General features: G+C 38.0%; 1 protein-coding gene across 1 annotated transcript in view; it reads right to left on the bottom strand.

The window, feature by feature from the left end:
- The window catches only part of MALRD1 (MAM and LDL receptor class A domain containing 1), a 628,554-nt gene that overhangs the window by 551,397 nt on the left and 58,484 nt on the right, over positions 1 to 18,673 (bottom strand). The window contains exon 5 of the mRNA XM_059059255.2: positions 16,655 to 16,751. Coding sequence (XP_058915238.1) covers positions 16,655 to 16,751 — 97 coding nt within the window. The remainder of the gene's footprint in view (positions 1 to 16,654; positions 16,752 to 18,673) is intronic.

Here is an 18,673-nt window from a genome sequence, read left to right as displayed (position 1 = left end):
AGCGAAGGGCAGACGCCCTCAGACGACCTGCGCACAGAGGCGGGGCCAGGTCAAGGGCTGAGCCCCAGGAGCTGTGCGAACAAAGAGAGGGGGTGATCCCTCCCAGCAGCCTCAGAAACAGCAGGTTAAAGCTCCACAGTCAGCTTGAAGTGCCCTGCATCTGTGGAAAACCTGAATAGACAGCGAAATATCCCAGGTTGAGGAAGTGGACTTTGGGAGCAAGATATACTATTATTTTCCCCTTTTTTCTTTTTGTGAGTGTGTATTTGGGTGCTGCTGTGTGAGATTGTGTCTGTGTAGCTTTGTTTTCACCATTTGTCCTGGGGTTAGACCGACCTTTTTTTTTTTTTTTTTTTTTTTTTTTTCTTTAATAGAAATTTTTCTTCTTAATAATTATTTTGTTATTTTAATAACAGTATTTTACCCTACTTTATTTTGTCTTCTCCCCTTTCTTTCTTCCTTTCTTCCCTCCTTTTCCTATTTCCCTCCTTCCTTCCTTCCTCCCTTCCTTCCTTCCTCCCTTCCTTCCTTTATTCCCTCCTTCCTTCCTCCCTTCCTTTCTTTATTCCCTCCTTCCTTCCTCCTTTCCTTTCTTCCTCCCTCCCTTCCTTCCTTTATTCCCTCCTTCCTTCCTCCCTTCCTTTCTTCCTCCCTCCCTTCCTTCCTTTATTCCCTCCTTCCTTCCTCCTTTCCTTTCTTCCTCCCTCCCTTCCTTTCTTCCTCCCTCTCTTCCTTTATTCCTCCCTCCCTTCTTTATTCCCTCCTTCCTTCTTCCCTTCCTTTCTTCCTCCCTCCCTTCCTTTCTCTATTCCCTCCTTCCTTCCTCCCTTCCTTTCTTCCTCCCTCCCTTCCTTTCTTTATTCCCTCCTTCCTTCCTCCCTTCCTTTCTTCCTCCCTCCCTTCCTTCCTTTACTCCCTCCTTCCTTCCTCCCTCCCTTCCTTTCTTTATTCCCTCCTTCCTTCCTCCCTCCCTTCCTTTCTTTATTCCCTCCTTCCTTCCTCCCTTCCTTTCTTCCTCCTTCCCTTCCTTTTATTCCCTCCTTCCTTCCTCCCTTCCTTTCTTCCTCCCTCCCTTCCTTTCTCTATTCCCTCCTTCCTTCCTCCCTTCCTTTCTTCCTCCCTCCCTTCCTTTCTTTATTCCCTCCTTCCTTCCTCCCTTCCTTTCTTCCTCCCTCCCTTCCTTCCTTTACTCCCTCCTTCCTTCCTCCCTCCCTTCCTTTCTTCCTCCTTCCCTTCCTTTCTTTATTCCCTCCTTCCTTCCTCCCTCCCTTCCTTTCTTTATTCCCTCCTTCCTTCCTCCCTTCCTTTCTTCCTCCCTCCCTTCCTTTCTTCCTTCCTTCCCTCCCTTCCTCCGTTCTTCCTTCCTTTCTTGACTTTCTACTTTTTTCTCCCTTTTGTTTTGAGCCGTGTGGATTAAAGGCTCTTGGCACTCCAGCCAGGTGTCAAGGCTGTGTCTCTGAGGTGGGAGAACTAACCTCAGGACACTGGTCCACAAGAGACCTCTCAGCTCCACGTAATATCAAACGGCGAAAATCTCCCAGAGATCTCCATCTCAACACCAAGACCCAGATTCACTCAAGGACCAGCAACAAACAGTGCTGGACACCCTATCCCCAACAAAGAACGAGACAGGTCTACAGCCCCATCCATTAGCAGAGAGGCGGCCTAGAATCACAGTAAGGCTACCGACATCCCCATACACGCCCCCAGACGTGGACCTACCCACCAGGGAGACAGGATCCAGCCTCATCCACCAGAACAGGGGAACTGGTCCCCCCAACCAGGAAACCTGCTCAACCCACTGAACCAACCTCAGCCACTGGGGACAGCCACCAAAAATAGATAGAAATTCGAACCTGCAGCCTGCAAAAGGGAGATCCCAAACATAGTAAGATAAGCAAAATGAGAAGACATAAAAACACACAGCAGATGAAGGAACAAGATAAAAGCACACCAGACCTAACAGATGAAGAGGTAATAGCCAATCTACCTGAAAGAGAATTTAGAATAATGATGGTGAAGATGATGCAAAATCTTGGAAATAGAATAGACAAATTGCAAGAATCAGTTAACAAGGACCTAGAAGAAATAAAGAGGAAGCAAGTAACGATGAGCAACACAATAAATGAAATGAAAAATACTCTAGACGGGATCAGTAGCAGAATAACTGAGGCAGAAGGACGGATAAGTGACCTGGAAGATAAAATAGTGGAAATAACTACTGCAGAGCAGAAGAAAGAAAAAAGAATGAAAAGAACTGAGGACAGTCTCAGAGATCTCTGGGACAACATTAAACGCACCAACATTCGAATCATAGGGGTCCCAGAAGAAGAAGAGAAAAAGAAAGGGACTGAGAAAATATTTGAAGAGATTATAGTTGAAAACTTCCCTAATATAGGAAAGGAAATAGTCAACCAAGTCCAGGAAGCACAGAGAGTCCCATACAGGATAAACCCAAGGATAAACACGCCGAGACACATAATAATCAAACTGTCAAAAATTAAATACAAAGAAAACATATTAAAAGCAGCAAGGGAAAAACAACAAATAACACACAAGGGAATCCCCATAAGGCTAACATCTGATCTTTCAGCAGAAACTCTACAAGCCAGAAGGGAGTGGCAGGACATATTTAAAGTGATGAAGGAAAAAAACCTACAACCAAGACTACTCTACCCAGCAAGGATCTCATTCAGATTTGATGGAGAAATTAAAACCTTTACAGACAAGCAAAAGCTGAGAGAGTACAGCACCACCAAACCAGCTTTACAACAAATGCTAAAGGAACTTCTCTAAGCAAGAAACATAAGAGAAGGAAAAGACCTACAAGAACAACCTGAAACAATTAAGTAAATGGTAATAGGAACGCACATATCAATAATTACCTTAAATGTAAATGGATTAAATGCTCCCACCAAAAGACACAGACTGGCTGAATGGATACAAAAACAGGACCCATATATATGCTGTCTACAAGAGACCCACTTCAGACCTAGGGACACGTACAGGCTGAAAGTGAGGGGATGGAAAAAGATATTCCATGCAAATGGAAACCAGAAGAAAGCTGGAGTAGCAATTCTCATATCAGACAAAATAGACTTTAAAATAAAAACTATTACAAGAGACAAAGAAGGACACTATATAATGATCAAGGGATCGATCCATGAAGAAGATATAACAATTGTAAATATTTATGCACCCAACATAGGAGCACCTCAATACATAAGGCAAATACTAACAGCCATAAAAGGGGAAATCGACAGTAACACAATCATAGTAGGGGACTTTAACACCCCACTTTCACCAATGGACAGATCATCCAAAATGAAAATAAATAAAGAAACACAAGCTTTAAATGATACATTATACAAGATGGATTTACTTGATATTTATAGGACATTCCATCCAAAAACAACAGAATACACATTTTTCTCAAGTGCCCATGGAACATTCTCCAGGATAGATCATATCTTGGGTCACAAATCTAGCCTTGGCAAATTTAAGAAAATTGAAATCGTATCAAGTATCTTTTCTGACCACAACGCTATGAGACTAGATATCAATTACAGGAAAAGATCTGTAAAAAATACAAGCACATGGAGGCTAAACAATACACTACTTAATAACGAAGTGATCACTGAAGAAATCAAAGAGGAAATCAAAAAGTACTTAGAAACAAATGACAATGGAGACACGACGACCCAAAACCTATGGGATACAGCAAAAGCAGTTCTAAGAGGGAAGTTTATAGCAATACAATCATACCTTAAGAAACAGGAAGCAACTCGAATAAACAACTTAACTTTGCACCTAAAGCAATTAGGGAAGGAAGAACAAAAAAACCCCAAATTTAGCAGAAGGAAAGAAATCATAAAGATCAGATCAGAAATTAATGAAAAAGAAATGAAGGAAACAATAGCAAAGATCAATAAAAGTAAAAGCTGGTTCTTTGAGAAGATAAATAAAATTGATAAACCATTAGCCAGACTCATCAAGAAAAAAAGGGAGAAGACTCAAATCAATAGAATTAGAAATGAAAAAGGAGATGTAACAACTGACTCTGTGGAAATACAAAAGATTATTAGAGATTACTACAAGCAACTCTATGGCAATAAAATGGACAACCTGGAAGAAATGGACAAATTCTTAGAAATGCACAACCTGCCAAGACTGAACCAGGAAGAAATAGAAAACATGAACAGACCAATCACAAGCACTGAAATTGAAACTGTGATTAAAAATCTTCCAACAAACAAAAGCCCAGGACCAGATGGCTTCACAGGCGAATTCTATCAAACATTTAGAGAAGAGCTAACACCTATCCTTCTCAAACTCTTCCAAAAGATAGCAGAGGTAGGAACACTCCCAAACTCATTCTACGAGGCCACCATCACCTTGATACCAAAACCAGACAAAGACGTCACAAAGAAAGAAAACTATAGGCCAATATCACTGATGAACATAGATGCAAAAATCCTCAACAAAATACTAGCAAACAGAATCCAACAGCACATTAAAAGGATCATACACCATGATCAAGTGGGGTTTATTCCAGGAATGCAAGGATTCTTCAATATACGCAAATCAATCAACGTGATACACCATATCAACAAACTGAAGGAGAAAAACCATATGATCATCTCAATAGATGCAGAGAAAGCTTTTGACAAAATTCAACACCCGTTTATGATAAAAACCCTGCAGAAAGTAGGCATACAGGGAACTTTCCTCAATATAATAAAGGCAATATATGACAAACCCACAGCCAGCATCGTTCTCAATGGTGAAAAACTGAAACCATTTCCACTAAGATCAGGAACAAGACAAGGTTGCCCACTCTCACCACTCTTATTCAACATAGTTTTGGAAGTTCTAGCCACAGCAATTAGAGAAAATAAAGAAATAAAAGGAATCCAAATAGGAAAAGAAGAAGTAAAGCTGTCACTGTTTGCAGATGACATGATACTATATATAGAGAATACTAAGGATGCTACCAGAAAACTACTAGAACTAATCAATGAATTTGGTAAAGTAGCAGGATACAAAGTTAATGCACAGAAATCTCTGGCATTCTTATACACTAATGATGAAAAATCTGAGAATGAAATTAAGAAAACACTCCCATTTACCATTGCAACAAAAAGAATAAAATATCTAGGAATAAACCTACCTAAGGAGACAAAAGACTTGTATGCAGAAAACTATAAGACACTGATGAAAGAAATTAAAGATGATACAAATAGGTGGAGAAATATACCATGTTCTTGGATTGGAAGAATCAACATAGTGAAAATGACTGTATTACCCAAAGCAATATACAGATTCAATGCAATCCCTATCAAATTGCCACTGGCATTTTTTACAGAACTAGAAAAAAGAATTTCACAATTTGTATGGAAACACAAAAGACCCCGAATAGCCAAAGCAATCTTGAGAACGAAAAATGGAGCTGGAGGAATCAGGCTCCCTGACTTCAGACTATACTACAAGGCCACAGTAATCAAGACAGTATGGTACTGGCACAAAAACAGAAATATAGATCAATGGAACAGGATAGAAAGCCCAGAGATAAACCCACACACATATGGTCACCTTATCTTTGATAAAGGAGGCAAGAATATACATTGGAGAAAAGACAGCCTCTTCAATAAGTGGTGCTGGGAAAACTGGACAGCTACCTGTAGAAGTATGAAATTAGAACATTCCCTAACACCATACACAAAAATAAACTCAAAATGGGTTAAAGACCTAAATGTAAGGCCAGACACTATCAAACTCTTAGAGGAAAACATAGGCAGAACACTCTATGACATCAATCACAGCAAGATCCTTTTTGACCCATCTCCTAGAGAAATGGAAATAAAAACAAAAATAAACAAATGGGATCTAATGAAACTTAAAAGCTTTTGCACAGCAAAGGATACCATAAACAAGACCAAAAGACAACCCTCAGAATGGGAGAAAATATTTGCAAATGAAGCAACTGACAAAGGATTAATATCCAAAATTTATAAGCAACTCATGCAGCTCAATAACAAAAAACCAAACAGCCCAATCCAAAAATGGGCAGAAGAACTAAATAGACATTTCTCCAAAGAAGATATACAGATTGCCAACAAACACATGAAAGAATGCTCAACATCATTAATCATTAGAGAAATGCAAATCAAAACTACAATGAGATATCATCTCACACCGGCCAGATTGGCCATCATCAAAAACTCTAGAAACAATAAATGCTGGAGAGGGTGTGGAGAAAAGGGAACACTCTTGCACTGCTGGTGGGAATGTAAATTGATACAGCCACTATGGAGAACAGTATGGAGGTTCCTTAAAAAACTACAAATAGAACTACCATATGACCCAGCAATCCCACTACTGGGCATATACCCTGAGAAAACCATAATTCAAAAAGAGTCATGTACCAAAATGTTTATTGCAGCTCTATTTACGATAGCCAGGACATGGAAGCAACCTAAGTGTCCATCAACAGATGAATGGATAAGGAAGATGTGGCACATATATACAATGGAATATTACTCAGCCATAAAAAGAAATGAAACTGAGTTATTTGTAATGAGGTGGATAGACCTGGAATCTGTCATACAGAGTGAAGTAAGTCAGAAGGACAAAAACAAATACCGTATGCTAACACATATATATGGAATCTAAAAAAAAAAAAAAAAAAAAAAAAAATGTCATGAAGAGATTAGTGGTAGGAGGGAATAAAACACAGACCTACTAGAGCATGGACTTGAGGATATGGGGAGGGGGAAGGGTAAGCTGTGACGATGTGAGAGAATGGCAGGGACATATACACACTACCAAATGTAAATTAGATAGCTAGTGGGAAGCTACAGCATAGCAGAGGGAGTTCACCTCTGTACTTAGTGACCACCTAGAGGGGTGGGATAGGGAGGGTGGGAGGGAGGGTGACAAAAGAGGGAAGAGTTATGGGAACATATGTATATGTATAACTGATTCACTTTGTTGTAAAGGAGAAACTAACCCAATATTGTAAAACAGTTATACTCAAATAAAGATGTTTAAAAAAAAAAAAAAATGAAGTTAAAATTCACATAACCTAAAATTCATCACTTTAACCATTTAAAAGTACACAATTTGGTGGCTTTTATACATTCTCAGTGTCATGCAATTATCACCATTATCTAATTCCAAAACATTTCCATCTCTCCAAAATAAAACCCTGTACCTGTTAGCAATCACTCTCATTCTCTCCCCCTCCTCAGCCTCTGGCAACCACTGATCTGCCTTCTGATGACTTTGCCTGTTCCGCACATTTTATAAAATGGAATCACATATTATATAGCTTCTTGTGTTTGACTTTTTACTTCTCAGATGTTGTCAAGGTTTATTCATGTTGGTGTAACATATATCAGAACTCTATTCCTTTTTTTTTTTTTTAACCCTTACCACTGCGCTGAAACTGCATATATCAAAGTTGACCTCTCCATTGTTAGCCTACAATAATATTTAATTTTTCCTTCCCAACATACCTGACATATCAGTAATATTGATATAGTTGATCACTCCCTTTTTCTTGAAATGTTTTCTTCACTGGATCCTAGTACATAATTTTCTCCCGGTTTTCATCTTAAATGACTAGCGTTTATTCTCATCTCCTTGGCTGGTTTTCCCTCATCTCGTCGATGTTACACAAGGTGACATTAACCTTGGATCTCGTCTCTTCTCACAATCTTGCTAATATCACCTAGTCTCAGGCCTTTAAAACATTTCCAATGCCAATAACTCATAGAACTATAACTTAGGCCCAGACCTTTCACTGGACTCTGACATATCCTGTTGCTGACTTGGCCACTTCACTTGGATAACCAACATGCATTTCAAAAGAAATTGCCTGTAACTAGGCATATTTTCTGATTTTCTCGGCCCAAACTTTCTCCTCCCACATTTTTCTCATCTAGTCCATGGCAACTCCTTCCTTCTAGTTCAGGTAAAAAGAGTAGAGTCATGTATGATACATCTCTTACTTTCATCGGACAGGCCATCCATCAGCAAATCTTTGCTTTATCTATAAAACACATCCGAATCTCACTACATCGAGGTACTCACTACTACTACCAATTCTCAGTTAAGGGAACATCATTCTTTCTGGATTATAGTTAAAACTTCTTATTTTGCCTCCTTGTCACTGCCCTTGCCCCATTATTATCTTTCAATATCCTCAGACTAAAACAAAATTAAACTACAAATCTGGGAAATCCACATTTATTCGTTAATTAAATATCACACGTTTAAATAAAACAGACTTTGAAATAACCAAGTAGTTTGATCTGAATGAAAATATAACTTACTAAAATTTATGTCATATAGCTAAAACAGTACTTAGAAGGAAATTAGTAATTATAAAAGTTTTCATTAGGAATGAAAAATGATTGACCTCAAATGCTGTAATTTATCCATTTACAGAAAGAAGGACAAGAAGAACATATTAAAGCTAAATCAAGCAGCAAGTCAAATCATGTCTCCTCTGCTCAAAAATCATCACACGGGCTTCTATCCTACAAGAAATGCATGCTAAAGTCCTTTCCATGATCTTCCTCTTACAAACCAGGTTTACTCTTGCTTCAGGACCTTCGCCTTGACACGTGGCTTCCTTCCAATATACACATGGCTTGACCTCTCAACTTTTTTTTTTTTTTGCTCAGAAAATATGTTCATGTGACCATGCCTGACCACTCTATTTAAAACTTATCTCCCCCTTGTCTGTGTCACCCTTATCCCAGTTTTCTGTTTTATTGTACCCATAGCACATAACACCACTTGACATAAAGTACATTTTTCTATTTACTTGTTTAGCTTCTTTCTCTTTCTGACTAAAATATAAATTCCATAAACTCAGGGATTACCATTTGTTTTTTCACTGCCTCTCCCTCCTGTCTAGAAAAATTCTTGATGTAACATAGATGTTCAATATATACTTGTTTAATGAGTGAATGAATAAATGACCAAAGACCAAGTCAATGAAATCTTTTACAACAGCACAGACTCTATATAAATTGTTCACATTTGTATTGGAAATAAAATTGAAGCAATTGGTTGTGAAAATGATTTATGAATAACATCCATAATCTGGTTTCTCATAATGGAAGCTAACAAATGATGAATATGCAAAGCTTCTTGAACATAAGATCCACTGAAAATAAAACTGCATATGCAATTAAATTAAGGGAGTGTGGGCAATAAATGAAACTAAGATTGCACAATAACAATTACCATGAAACAATTAAAATTGTAATTTTTGTAGATTCATATAATAGCTACAAATCTTCAGCCCCTGGAGCTGCATAATTAAATGTTTGCCAGAGTTCAATTAAATGTTGTGTATTATCTTTAATTTTTCACTATTTATACAATAACCACAAAAGTACTGTAAACAAAAATAGCAAAATAGTCATTTATAAATTGCATGGAGTTTAAAATTCAGCATGTATCAATTGCTATTAAAAATCTTTCACCAATATCAACCACTTCTACTACCTTTAGTCCTCCAAATTGGAATTTGCAAGCACAAAAACAATGATATGGTGGGGATAAGTTGTCAATCAACTAATCTCTTGGACAGCTTTTTATTTTAGTGCATTCTATTTCAGAGCTCAAAGCTATTTAAAGATGTCATCTATATTTATATTCATTTTCTCTCCCTCCCCACACCGTCTCTCTTTCATTTTTATATTGCACCACAATCCAGAGTAGAATATTATGTTTGGCATTTTAAAATTCTCCATCAATGATGTACAATCAGCAGGATGAAGCTTTGCCAACAATTTCAAAGTCTCTATATCAATGAAGCCAACATGTGTAGAGCCTGCCATCCTTCAAATCTTATCTTGTACAAACAGGTTATGTGAAATTGGCCACATAACTCAGATGGAAGAGAATGAAGTCCAAGCCTCAAGGCTCTTGCAGCAAAAGTTATAACTGACATCCACTTTTGACTCCAGGGGCTTTTGACAATTTCTTTATCAGTTTTCTTAAAACAGTAATGAATTTCAATGAATAGTCATTAGATCTTAAAAGGTAGCTAGAAGTTAGTAAGATAAAAAAGGTAACTAGTTAAATAATGCTTATTTAACTGGATAATATATAAGCATTATTCAGGTTCTCATTAAGGAATAATTTGTGTATTTGGAATGTTTATAAATGAGACTAAGGCAAAGTCCTGGCAAACCAACCTAAAAATATTCACAGAATATTCATGATATTTGATTACAAGCCCTAACATGCAATCTTTATAAAAATATACAGTAATTTGTTCAAGAAGCAATGTTATTTAAGAATCTGTGATTAAGCACATTCTTATTTAGTCACAGTCACAAACCTGTGTCTTTTTAGACTCTGATAAAGTCTAAACAGGTCTTCCTTTCAATAAATATACAGTGGATACTCGTATCTTGGGAAGGGCAGTAATTAGAGAGATACTGTTTGAAAGTGTGGGAATAATCTAAAAGATGTCTTTAATATTATAAAAAGAATTTAGTTTTATTTTCCATCTTGAAAATATTCAGAAACCACAAAAATACCTATATCTAGCGCTTTTATGAAGAGAGCTGTATTTCTATAGTAAAGAGTAAGTAGAGAGAATCAGTTATGTTTCTTCCCTGAAGATAATACTACACTTAATAATCTATATGGTGGATTCCTCATCATCAGAATTTTTCCAACTGTAAAAAGCTACTATTTCTTTTTAAAAAATTATATACAGTAAAATTATACTTTTGGGTATTTATTTCCATGAGATTCAACAAACAAAGAGCCATGATCTGCAAATCCATCAATATTTCATTTATTCAGTCAGGGCTGTCCCTGGTTGTTTATTACCTTGCTCTCATGGGCTGAACTGTACCTGCCACACCCAATTCATATGTTGAAGTCCAAACCCTCAGCACCTCAGAATGTGACCATATTTGGAGGTATACAGAGGTAATTAGGGTAAAATGAGGTCATATTGGTGGGTTCTAAACCAATATGATTGGTGTCCTTATAAGAAGAGGCACTTAGGACATCGACCCACACAGAGAGAAGACTGTGAAGATCGAGAGAGAAGAGAGTCATCCACAGGCAAGGAAAGAAGACTCAAAAGAAAGCAAACTTGGTGACACCTTGATCTTGGACTTCCAGCCTCCAGAATCATGAGAAAATAAATTTCTGTTGCTTAAGCCACCCAGTCTGTGGTATTCTTTTATGGTGGTCTTAGAAAACGTGCACTGACCCTGGGGTGATTAGGGCAGGTACATAGTGACCCAGAGTGTGAAAGCCTAAAGTGGCTGGGGTGCGTGCTCTGGATTGGTTGGTTTCCATTTGAAAAATACACTGTAAGGTGAGCTGTTTTACTGTCTCTAGAAATTGGCTCACCCTGGAAGAGACAGTCCCTCCAGGGTCAGCAAGACCCCAGACATCAAAGCATCAGAACACAGAAAATAAAAACACAGTAATAGAATTGCTCCCTAGTCTCAAAAAAAAAAAAATTAGAACAAATTTTTGAAAGCACACTGGTTTGAAGAAATAAGAAAATAAAGAAGTCTTGTCAGAAAACCTATTTATCTTAGAACCATTTTTATAACCGAAATAACCACCAAAAGACATATTACAGCATTCACTTCCAAGCAGTATTCATTTCCAAGTACTATATTTCAACTATAAAATGACAAGAACACTATGTTTCTACTAAAATATGGCAAATGCATGGCCCAGATTAATTCATCCCAGATAAAAGAATCACATTATATAGTTTGAAGACATATCTTTATTTTTGATACTAAAACAAAAACCTAAAAATAATATAATATTTCTTAGCATAAGTACTGCTTTAAACATATTCCCATGATACTTTTTTGAAACCTGCTTTTCACAGAATGGTGCTGTAGCTTAGAGGAATGAAGAAGAATTCATAAAAAATCCCAAATACTTGATGTTTAAATAATTGCACATATTCTTTATTCAATCAATTATTAAGTACTTGCTCTGCACTCGGGATCCACAAATGAGTAAGACACTACTAACTTTGCCCTCAAGAAACTCAGCATTTAGTTGTAGAGATAAATTAATACACTGTGTGTGTGTGTGTGTGTGTGTGTGTGTTTGTACAGGGAGTGGGAGTGTGGGGGGATTTTCTGTAAGAGAAGGCTTCTCAGAACAGAGACACTGACGCAGTCTGGAAGGATATCTAGTAGCAGAACAAGCCCAAAATTGTTTTCATGAAATACGAAGAGGCAGCAAGGTTTGAAAAGATACCCAAGAATGAGACAACACTGTGTTGCTGGATTCACAGGTAGATCTTTTTGGCCAGAATATGGGAATTCTTGGGGAAATTAAGAAGGAAGAAGTTGGCCTGGTGTCTAAGAGCAGGATACTGGTGATCTTAGGTCATGACAAAAAATTTCAATTCCATTCTGAAGGCAATGAGAGTTACTGGTGGATTTAAACAAAAGAGAGACTGGTCACATTTGGATGTTAGAAAGTACAATCTGGTGGATAGCAGGGAGTAGTGAATAGTGGGGTGAAATAGACTGAAACTGGAATTTTTAACAATCCAAGAGAAAAAAGTGGGGCAAACAAAATCAGAGTTGGATACATAATAATGAATAAATAAGTGGAGACAATTTGAGAAATATAAGGACATGCCCTCAATAATGTTTTTAACCAAATTAATGTGGAGATGAGAAAAGGAAAGAAGGATTTAAGGTACGACTCCTTGGCTCCTGGGTGAGACCAAATAGACGCCAACGACTACAACAGGGAACGCAGGAGAAGGAACAGAGTTTGAAAGAAGATTGGAATTTAATTGTAAACATACCGATGTTGAGTTTCTGTAGCAAATATATTTGTGCCCTCGACTTATCAACCTGTTCCCCTTGCCTGCCTTTATTACAGAGGCCAAATCTAAGTCTTCAGTTTTCTTAGCCTCCCTAGCAACTAAGGCTGTCTGCCTGAAAATCACCTAGCCGATGAATGACATGTCCAAAACTATGTCCCTTCCCATTACTTCCTTCTTCCTGCCCTGAATGAGAGAGGTTATTCTATGAGCATAAGATGACAAGCATGAGGGAAACACAAAGGAAATCCCTTAGTCCTTGAATTTAGCAGTATCAGAGTTGAAGAACCTATGCCATGACTGTCTATATCCTCTATTAAGTAAGTCATCTAAGCAAACATTTCTGCTTTCTTGCTTCCAAATGTATACCTAGCCCTATTGTCCATTGGAGTAAGATTTTCTGATGGAAATGTCCAGAAGATGTTGGGTTGTCTCTGCCTGCTTCCCCTACCTTGACTGTCACCACCAGGACCGCATGAGACTGAAACCACAGACTCTAGTCATCCAGAACCCTGCTCCAGGGCAGTCACTGCCAAGTGCAATAATCAACACGAAACTAGGTCTTGTGGGTCCCAAAAGGTTAGTTCTTAAACCTAGGATTGCCTGACTTCACAAAAATTTCCTGAGAACATTACTTTAAATGTAGTCTCCATCCTCAGTGATTCCCATCTAGCAGGTCTGGAGTGAATCCCAGAATCTCTCACTCTTCTATGTGATTCTGATGGTTAACTAGGTGTAGTCTATCATGATAGTGCCTGAACTTGACTGGAGAGTCTCATTTGAAAATTTAATGCTACTTAATTTTACCACCTCTCACATTCTCACCATTTACAAAATGGAACTCCATCCAAGTGCAGTCCTATCCCATAATGCTTTATCCTTTTTCTCCATTATTAATCCTCATGCTGCTGTGTTTTCCTCCCAGAAGTTTAAATATGATCTCAATCCTCCTTCTATTTGAAAAACAGAAAACAACCCCCCTGCACTCTCACCTTCAAAGAGTCAAAGAACACTCTGTGACCTTACCTGAGTACTGGCTTGCCCCAAAAAGAGACCACTTCCTTTGTAGCTTTCCCAAGGGGAGACCTTTTCCAATGCCCCATAAAACAAAAGGCCTAAAATGAAAATCACCATCCTTCTAAATCCCCAAAGTTGCTTCTATACAATGATTCGTTCCTCCATGTTGTAAAAACATCTTGGCCCATGACATCCAACTTATAGCCCCGTGTCATCCATGCAGGAGATCTGACTTCCATGTTCACTAAACACTTCAGTCTTGGATTTCAAGGTCTTCTTCTCTAGGCCCTTACCTTGTAACCTTGTATAACTTTAATATCCATGTAAAAGGCCTGCCCAATAATTTAGCTTTAAAGTTCACGTCTCATCTTCAGTAAACTTTATTTCCACACCACCTCAAAATAATACGGTGATGGGCTTCCCTGGTGGCGCAGCGGTTGGGAGTCCGCCTGCCGATGCAGGGGACACGGGTTCGTGCCCCGGTCCGGGAGGATCCCACGTGCCGTGGAGCGGCTGGGCCCGTGAGCCATGGCCGCTGCGCCTGCGCGTCTGGAGTCTGTGCTCCGCAACCGGAGAGGCCACAACAGTGAGAGGCCCACGTACCGCAAAATAATAATAATAATAATAATACAGTGGGGCTTCCCTGGTGGCGCAGTGGTTGAGAGTCCGCCTGCCGATGCAGGGGATACGGGTTCGTGCCCCGGTCCGGGAGGATCCCACGTGCTGCGGAGCGGCTGGGCCCGTGGGCCATGGCCGCTGGGCCTGCGCGTCCGGAGCCTGTGCCCAGCAATGGGAGAGGCCACAGCAGTGAGAGGCCCGCGTACCACAAAAAAAATAAAAAATAAAAAAAAATAAAAAATAATACGGTGATAACACTATCTAGAACTATTCTTAGAAATTGTAGACTCCAATATTTTTCTAAGTGACCACAACTTTTCCTTGAATGTCCAAATTTCTGATGCTCTCACTCCCACTACTATTGCTTTTTTTTTTTAAATTTCTATAGTGATTTTAAAGAGTTCTTTTAAGTGCTTACTAAAAATCTGGCATTCGTCTTCTGAACAATTATTATGGCCCATCTACGCCGGCCTCTGTCCCAGTGTATGGATCATGGGTAATTAGGGAAATGGCTTTGGTTCCCAGAGCCAAAGATGAAGAGTAAGTTCATGTCTGAAATGATAGCAGAGTCCTATTACAAGCGATCTCAAGTCCCAAGCACAACCCAAGTATTCTCCTGTGTAAATCTGTAATGTAAACAAAGTTTCAATGGCAACAGCCAGTTCCTAACTTGCTGATGGTTCAGAAAGTCCAGCCAATAGCTGATTTCACTGCTTTATTCTCCTTTGAGGGTGATCAGCCAGACTGGGCAATAAATGGAACTATTAGGGATCATTTTGTTTGGCAGACGTCAATTTCTGCAGAAACTATAAAATTGAGATATATAAAGACCCTGCTGAAGTGATCAGGGTCAAGGACTAGGTGTCTCATTAAAAATCAAGCATAAGCAGGCTGTGCTCTGGCCTCAGGAACAACCATGCAGGGTAACAGAAGAAGAATTATTAGGAGGCGTTTGAATGGCAGATCATGCTTTGTCTGGAGTTAACAATGTATTCTACACTGGTATATTGATTCTCTTCTGATAAATCTAATAAATATTATCTTCTTTTAGTGAAAAGGCACTGATGTTTACTTCTCGGAATGGGTGGAGGTTATAGTCTGTTCCTTTAAAGTTCTCCATTTCAATTTACCTATGTTTCAATTTATCCTATCATGATTTCTTACTAACATATACTGAGAACTGACAGTACAAAGATGAAAGAGACCTTTATGTGTTCCAGTGTTTAGAAGATGCTGTCATCAGCTCCTGTAAAACCTTATCTTGGTTTGAGTGGCAAAAGACACATACCTGTAAGCTCTTATCATAACAGCAGGAGTGCTTTTTAAACATCAAAGCGCAATACAAACACCCTTTATCGAAACAAGTTTCCTTGATTTCTCTTACGTAGACCAATCCATCTCTTCTGTTACTGGAATATTTTTTACCACGACTACCATATCTTTGTACAAAATTAGAACTGGGAATCCTCTCTACAAAATAGCTATCTTTATTCTACTATATCATAATAAAATTTCAAAAGGAAAAATATGAAATATCTATAATCATATATATATATGAGTATGTATAGTTATTGCTTATTAGACTAAGTTAATTTTATCATTACCAATTTATATTTTAAACATTGAACATTTCTATTGAGAACAATGTGACTGGTGAATTGAATATTATATAGTTAATATAATCAAGGGACCGATATGGATGACTTTTTAAATCTGTGTGGTTTATTGATCTAGTTGTTTCAGTCTAAATAGAAAATATATTACAATTAATATATTTCTCCATTTGTGTCTTTCAGTGGCATAGTCAAATTGATTCTCCAAGAAGATAATTTCAGGTCTATGGAGGCCAGTTTTCTCCTGATCTCCTAGAAGGCATACAGTTCGCTGGGTAAGATTTAACTAAACGTGTAAACGTTGCTACAAGGTTCCAAATCTGAGACTAAATTACACCTTTCAGCTCTTTATAGCATCAGCAGTGAAAAATACCCTGTATTCACCTCTCGCATAAATCTAGTCATTGTTACACAGTGTATTAGAACAATGGAAAATAGCTCACCCTAAAGCATTAAGTAAAAATAAAGAGCAGATCAAAGTCATTACACAATATTTAAACTGCACTGGATTTATTATACAATATGGATCAAAATAAGAAAAAGTTCTTACCATTTGCAGGCAAGCAGCCTGAGCTGAAGGATATATCATCAATAGCTATGACTTCATCCTGTTCATGAGTTGAAATTATCTGGCCTTCAAAAACAACCTGGATAAGAAAAATGAAATAAAACAAAAACAAAGAGCAAGGAACATTACTACCTCACAGCCTTATAGCAGAGAGCCTACAAATAAGAAACATGTCATTTCCTAGAAGCACTTGGGTGACCATGCCAATTCCAAGTGTAAAGAGATCTAAACATACATTTTGAAGAACAAGAAAATGTACAGTCATCTCTACTCCACATGTCTAGGTTAGGTAACATGTTTGTGAAATGAAGCAACAGTCACCTGGTTTCTGCCCCATATCATCTCCTGAGTTTGGTTCGTATGCATTCATACTATTTAATATTTACCAGTTCTTGGACCCATGTTCCATCTTGAACTCTTGATTCTTGGCATTTTTCATCTGTGCTCCATTTCCACCTCTGGTTCTCTGAATTTTACCCACAGTCCTGCCTTGGATGTCCTTGTGGTATCCTCCCGCACATTTTCTGCCATTATCTAGACATAGCTTGGGACATTGACTGGAAATTGTTGTTCAGTGACTTATTGTTAAAATGACTGAATCTTAAATTGTGATGTGAAGCCAGCCCAGTCTCCACCAGGAAATACTCTGGTATAATAAATCTGAGAAACTTGGAAAGATCAAGTAATCCTAATTACTTAAATCAATAGAAAATCGGTGTGTTGGTGGAAAGTATTATCCCACTTTCACTAATGAATACCAATGATGTGTGAGGCTTAATTCATGGATGCATTAAACTTGTGTGCATTGCTCAGCCTTGTTCATAATATAAACATTTTATTATGCCAAAACATCACACTGCTTCGTAGCTTAACAGATGGTGTGCATTTTTCTGTGCTGCATTCTCTTTTGTTTCTGTACAACAAGATGTACTAATACCTTTCTTCTTGAACCAGATACTAGTCTATTAAAAATATAAGAAACATCCATAATGTGTCCAGAAAACCATCAATATATAGCCCTCAGAAAGTCATCTCCTCTTCACATAAAACAGAATAACCATGTGACTAATTATAAGTCAGAACCATGCTGGAAAAAGTCTATCAAAGTTTGTTACATAGGGATAGTTTCATATGAGGCCAATATAGCACAGTGATTAAAGTGTGTATTTGGAACCAGACTCCTTGAATTCAGATCCCAGATACACCACTTCATAGCAAGAAGACCTTGGAGAAGGTACTTAATATCTCTGCGCCTCAGTTTTCTTTGTAAAAAGGTACTGATAAAAATAATAAGTTATTACCTATATGATAAGGTTTATGTAAGGATTAATGAGTTATTATATGTACAATTGCACTTGGCTTATAGTTGGCATTAGTGTTAGCTATTACTATAACATAGTTATTAAAATATTTAAGCTATTGGATGAATAGTGTTTACCAATTTAAAAAAATCTATTCTCTACAGATTAACTTTATTCTTCTTGAAACCGTTCTCACATAGATATATTCCCTAGTTCTTGCCAAACTAAGCATATACCTGTAGCAGCCACATTTAAAGAGAGAAGTGGAAATAAGTGTTAACTAATCACCAGTCTCTTCTTTTTTCCTCTACACCCTTCCTGCAAACCCATTCATCCTCAGGGCTTTAACTGTCACCCAGGCTGATGACAAATTTACATCAGGAATGTCAACCTCTTTCTTGAGCACTCCTCCCACATCTCCATAGCCTGCTAGATATTTTCACTCCGATGACATGAAGTCACTTCTGATTCATAACATTCTTTCTCCTCAACTTGGACCTCTCCCCTGACACTCAAAACTTCAGAAGACTGCTCAAAACTTCAGTGCTCAAAACTCTAAAATGACCTTTGGAGTGACTTTTTCCTCCAGGCACATGTCCAATCAGTCAGGACCTATTAACACCCCCTCCTTTCCATCCCTGTTTCCACTTGTATATCTTCACACCTGATCTAATGAAGTAGATTTTAAATTACCTTCTTA

The sequence above is a fragment of the Kogia breviceps genome, chromosome 3 (assembly GCF_026419965.1).
Source record: "Kogia breviceps isolate mKogBre1 chromosome 3, mKogBre1 haplotype 1, whole genome shotgun sequence".
NCBI classification, from domain to species: domain Eukaryota; kingdom Metazoa; phylum Chordata; class Mammalia; order Artiodactyla; family Physeteridae; genus Kogia; species Kogia breviceps.
Note: the sequence above shows the minus strand (reverse complement) of the source record. Positions and strands in the feature narration are given on the sequence as shown.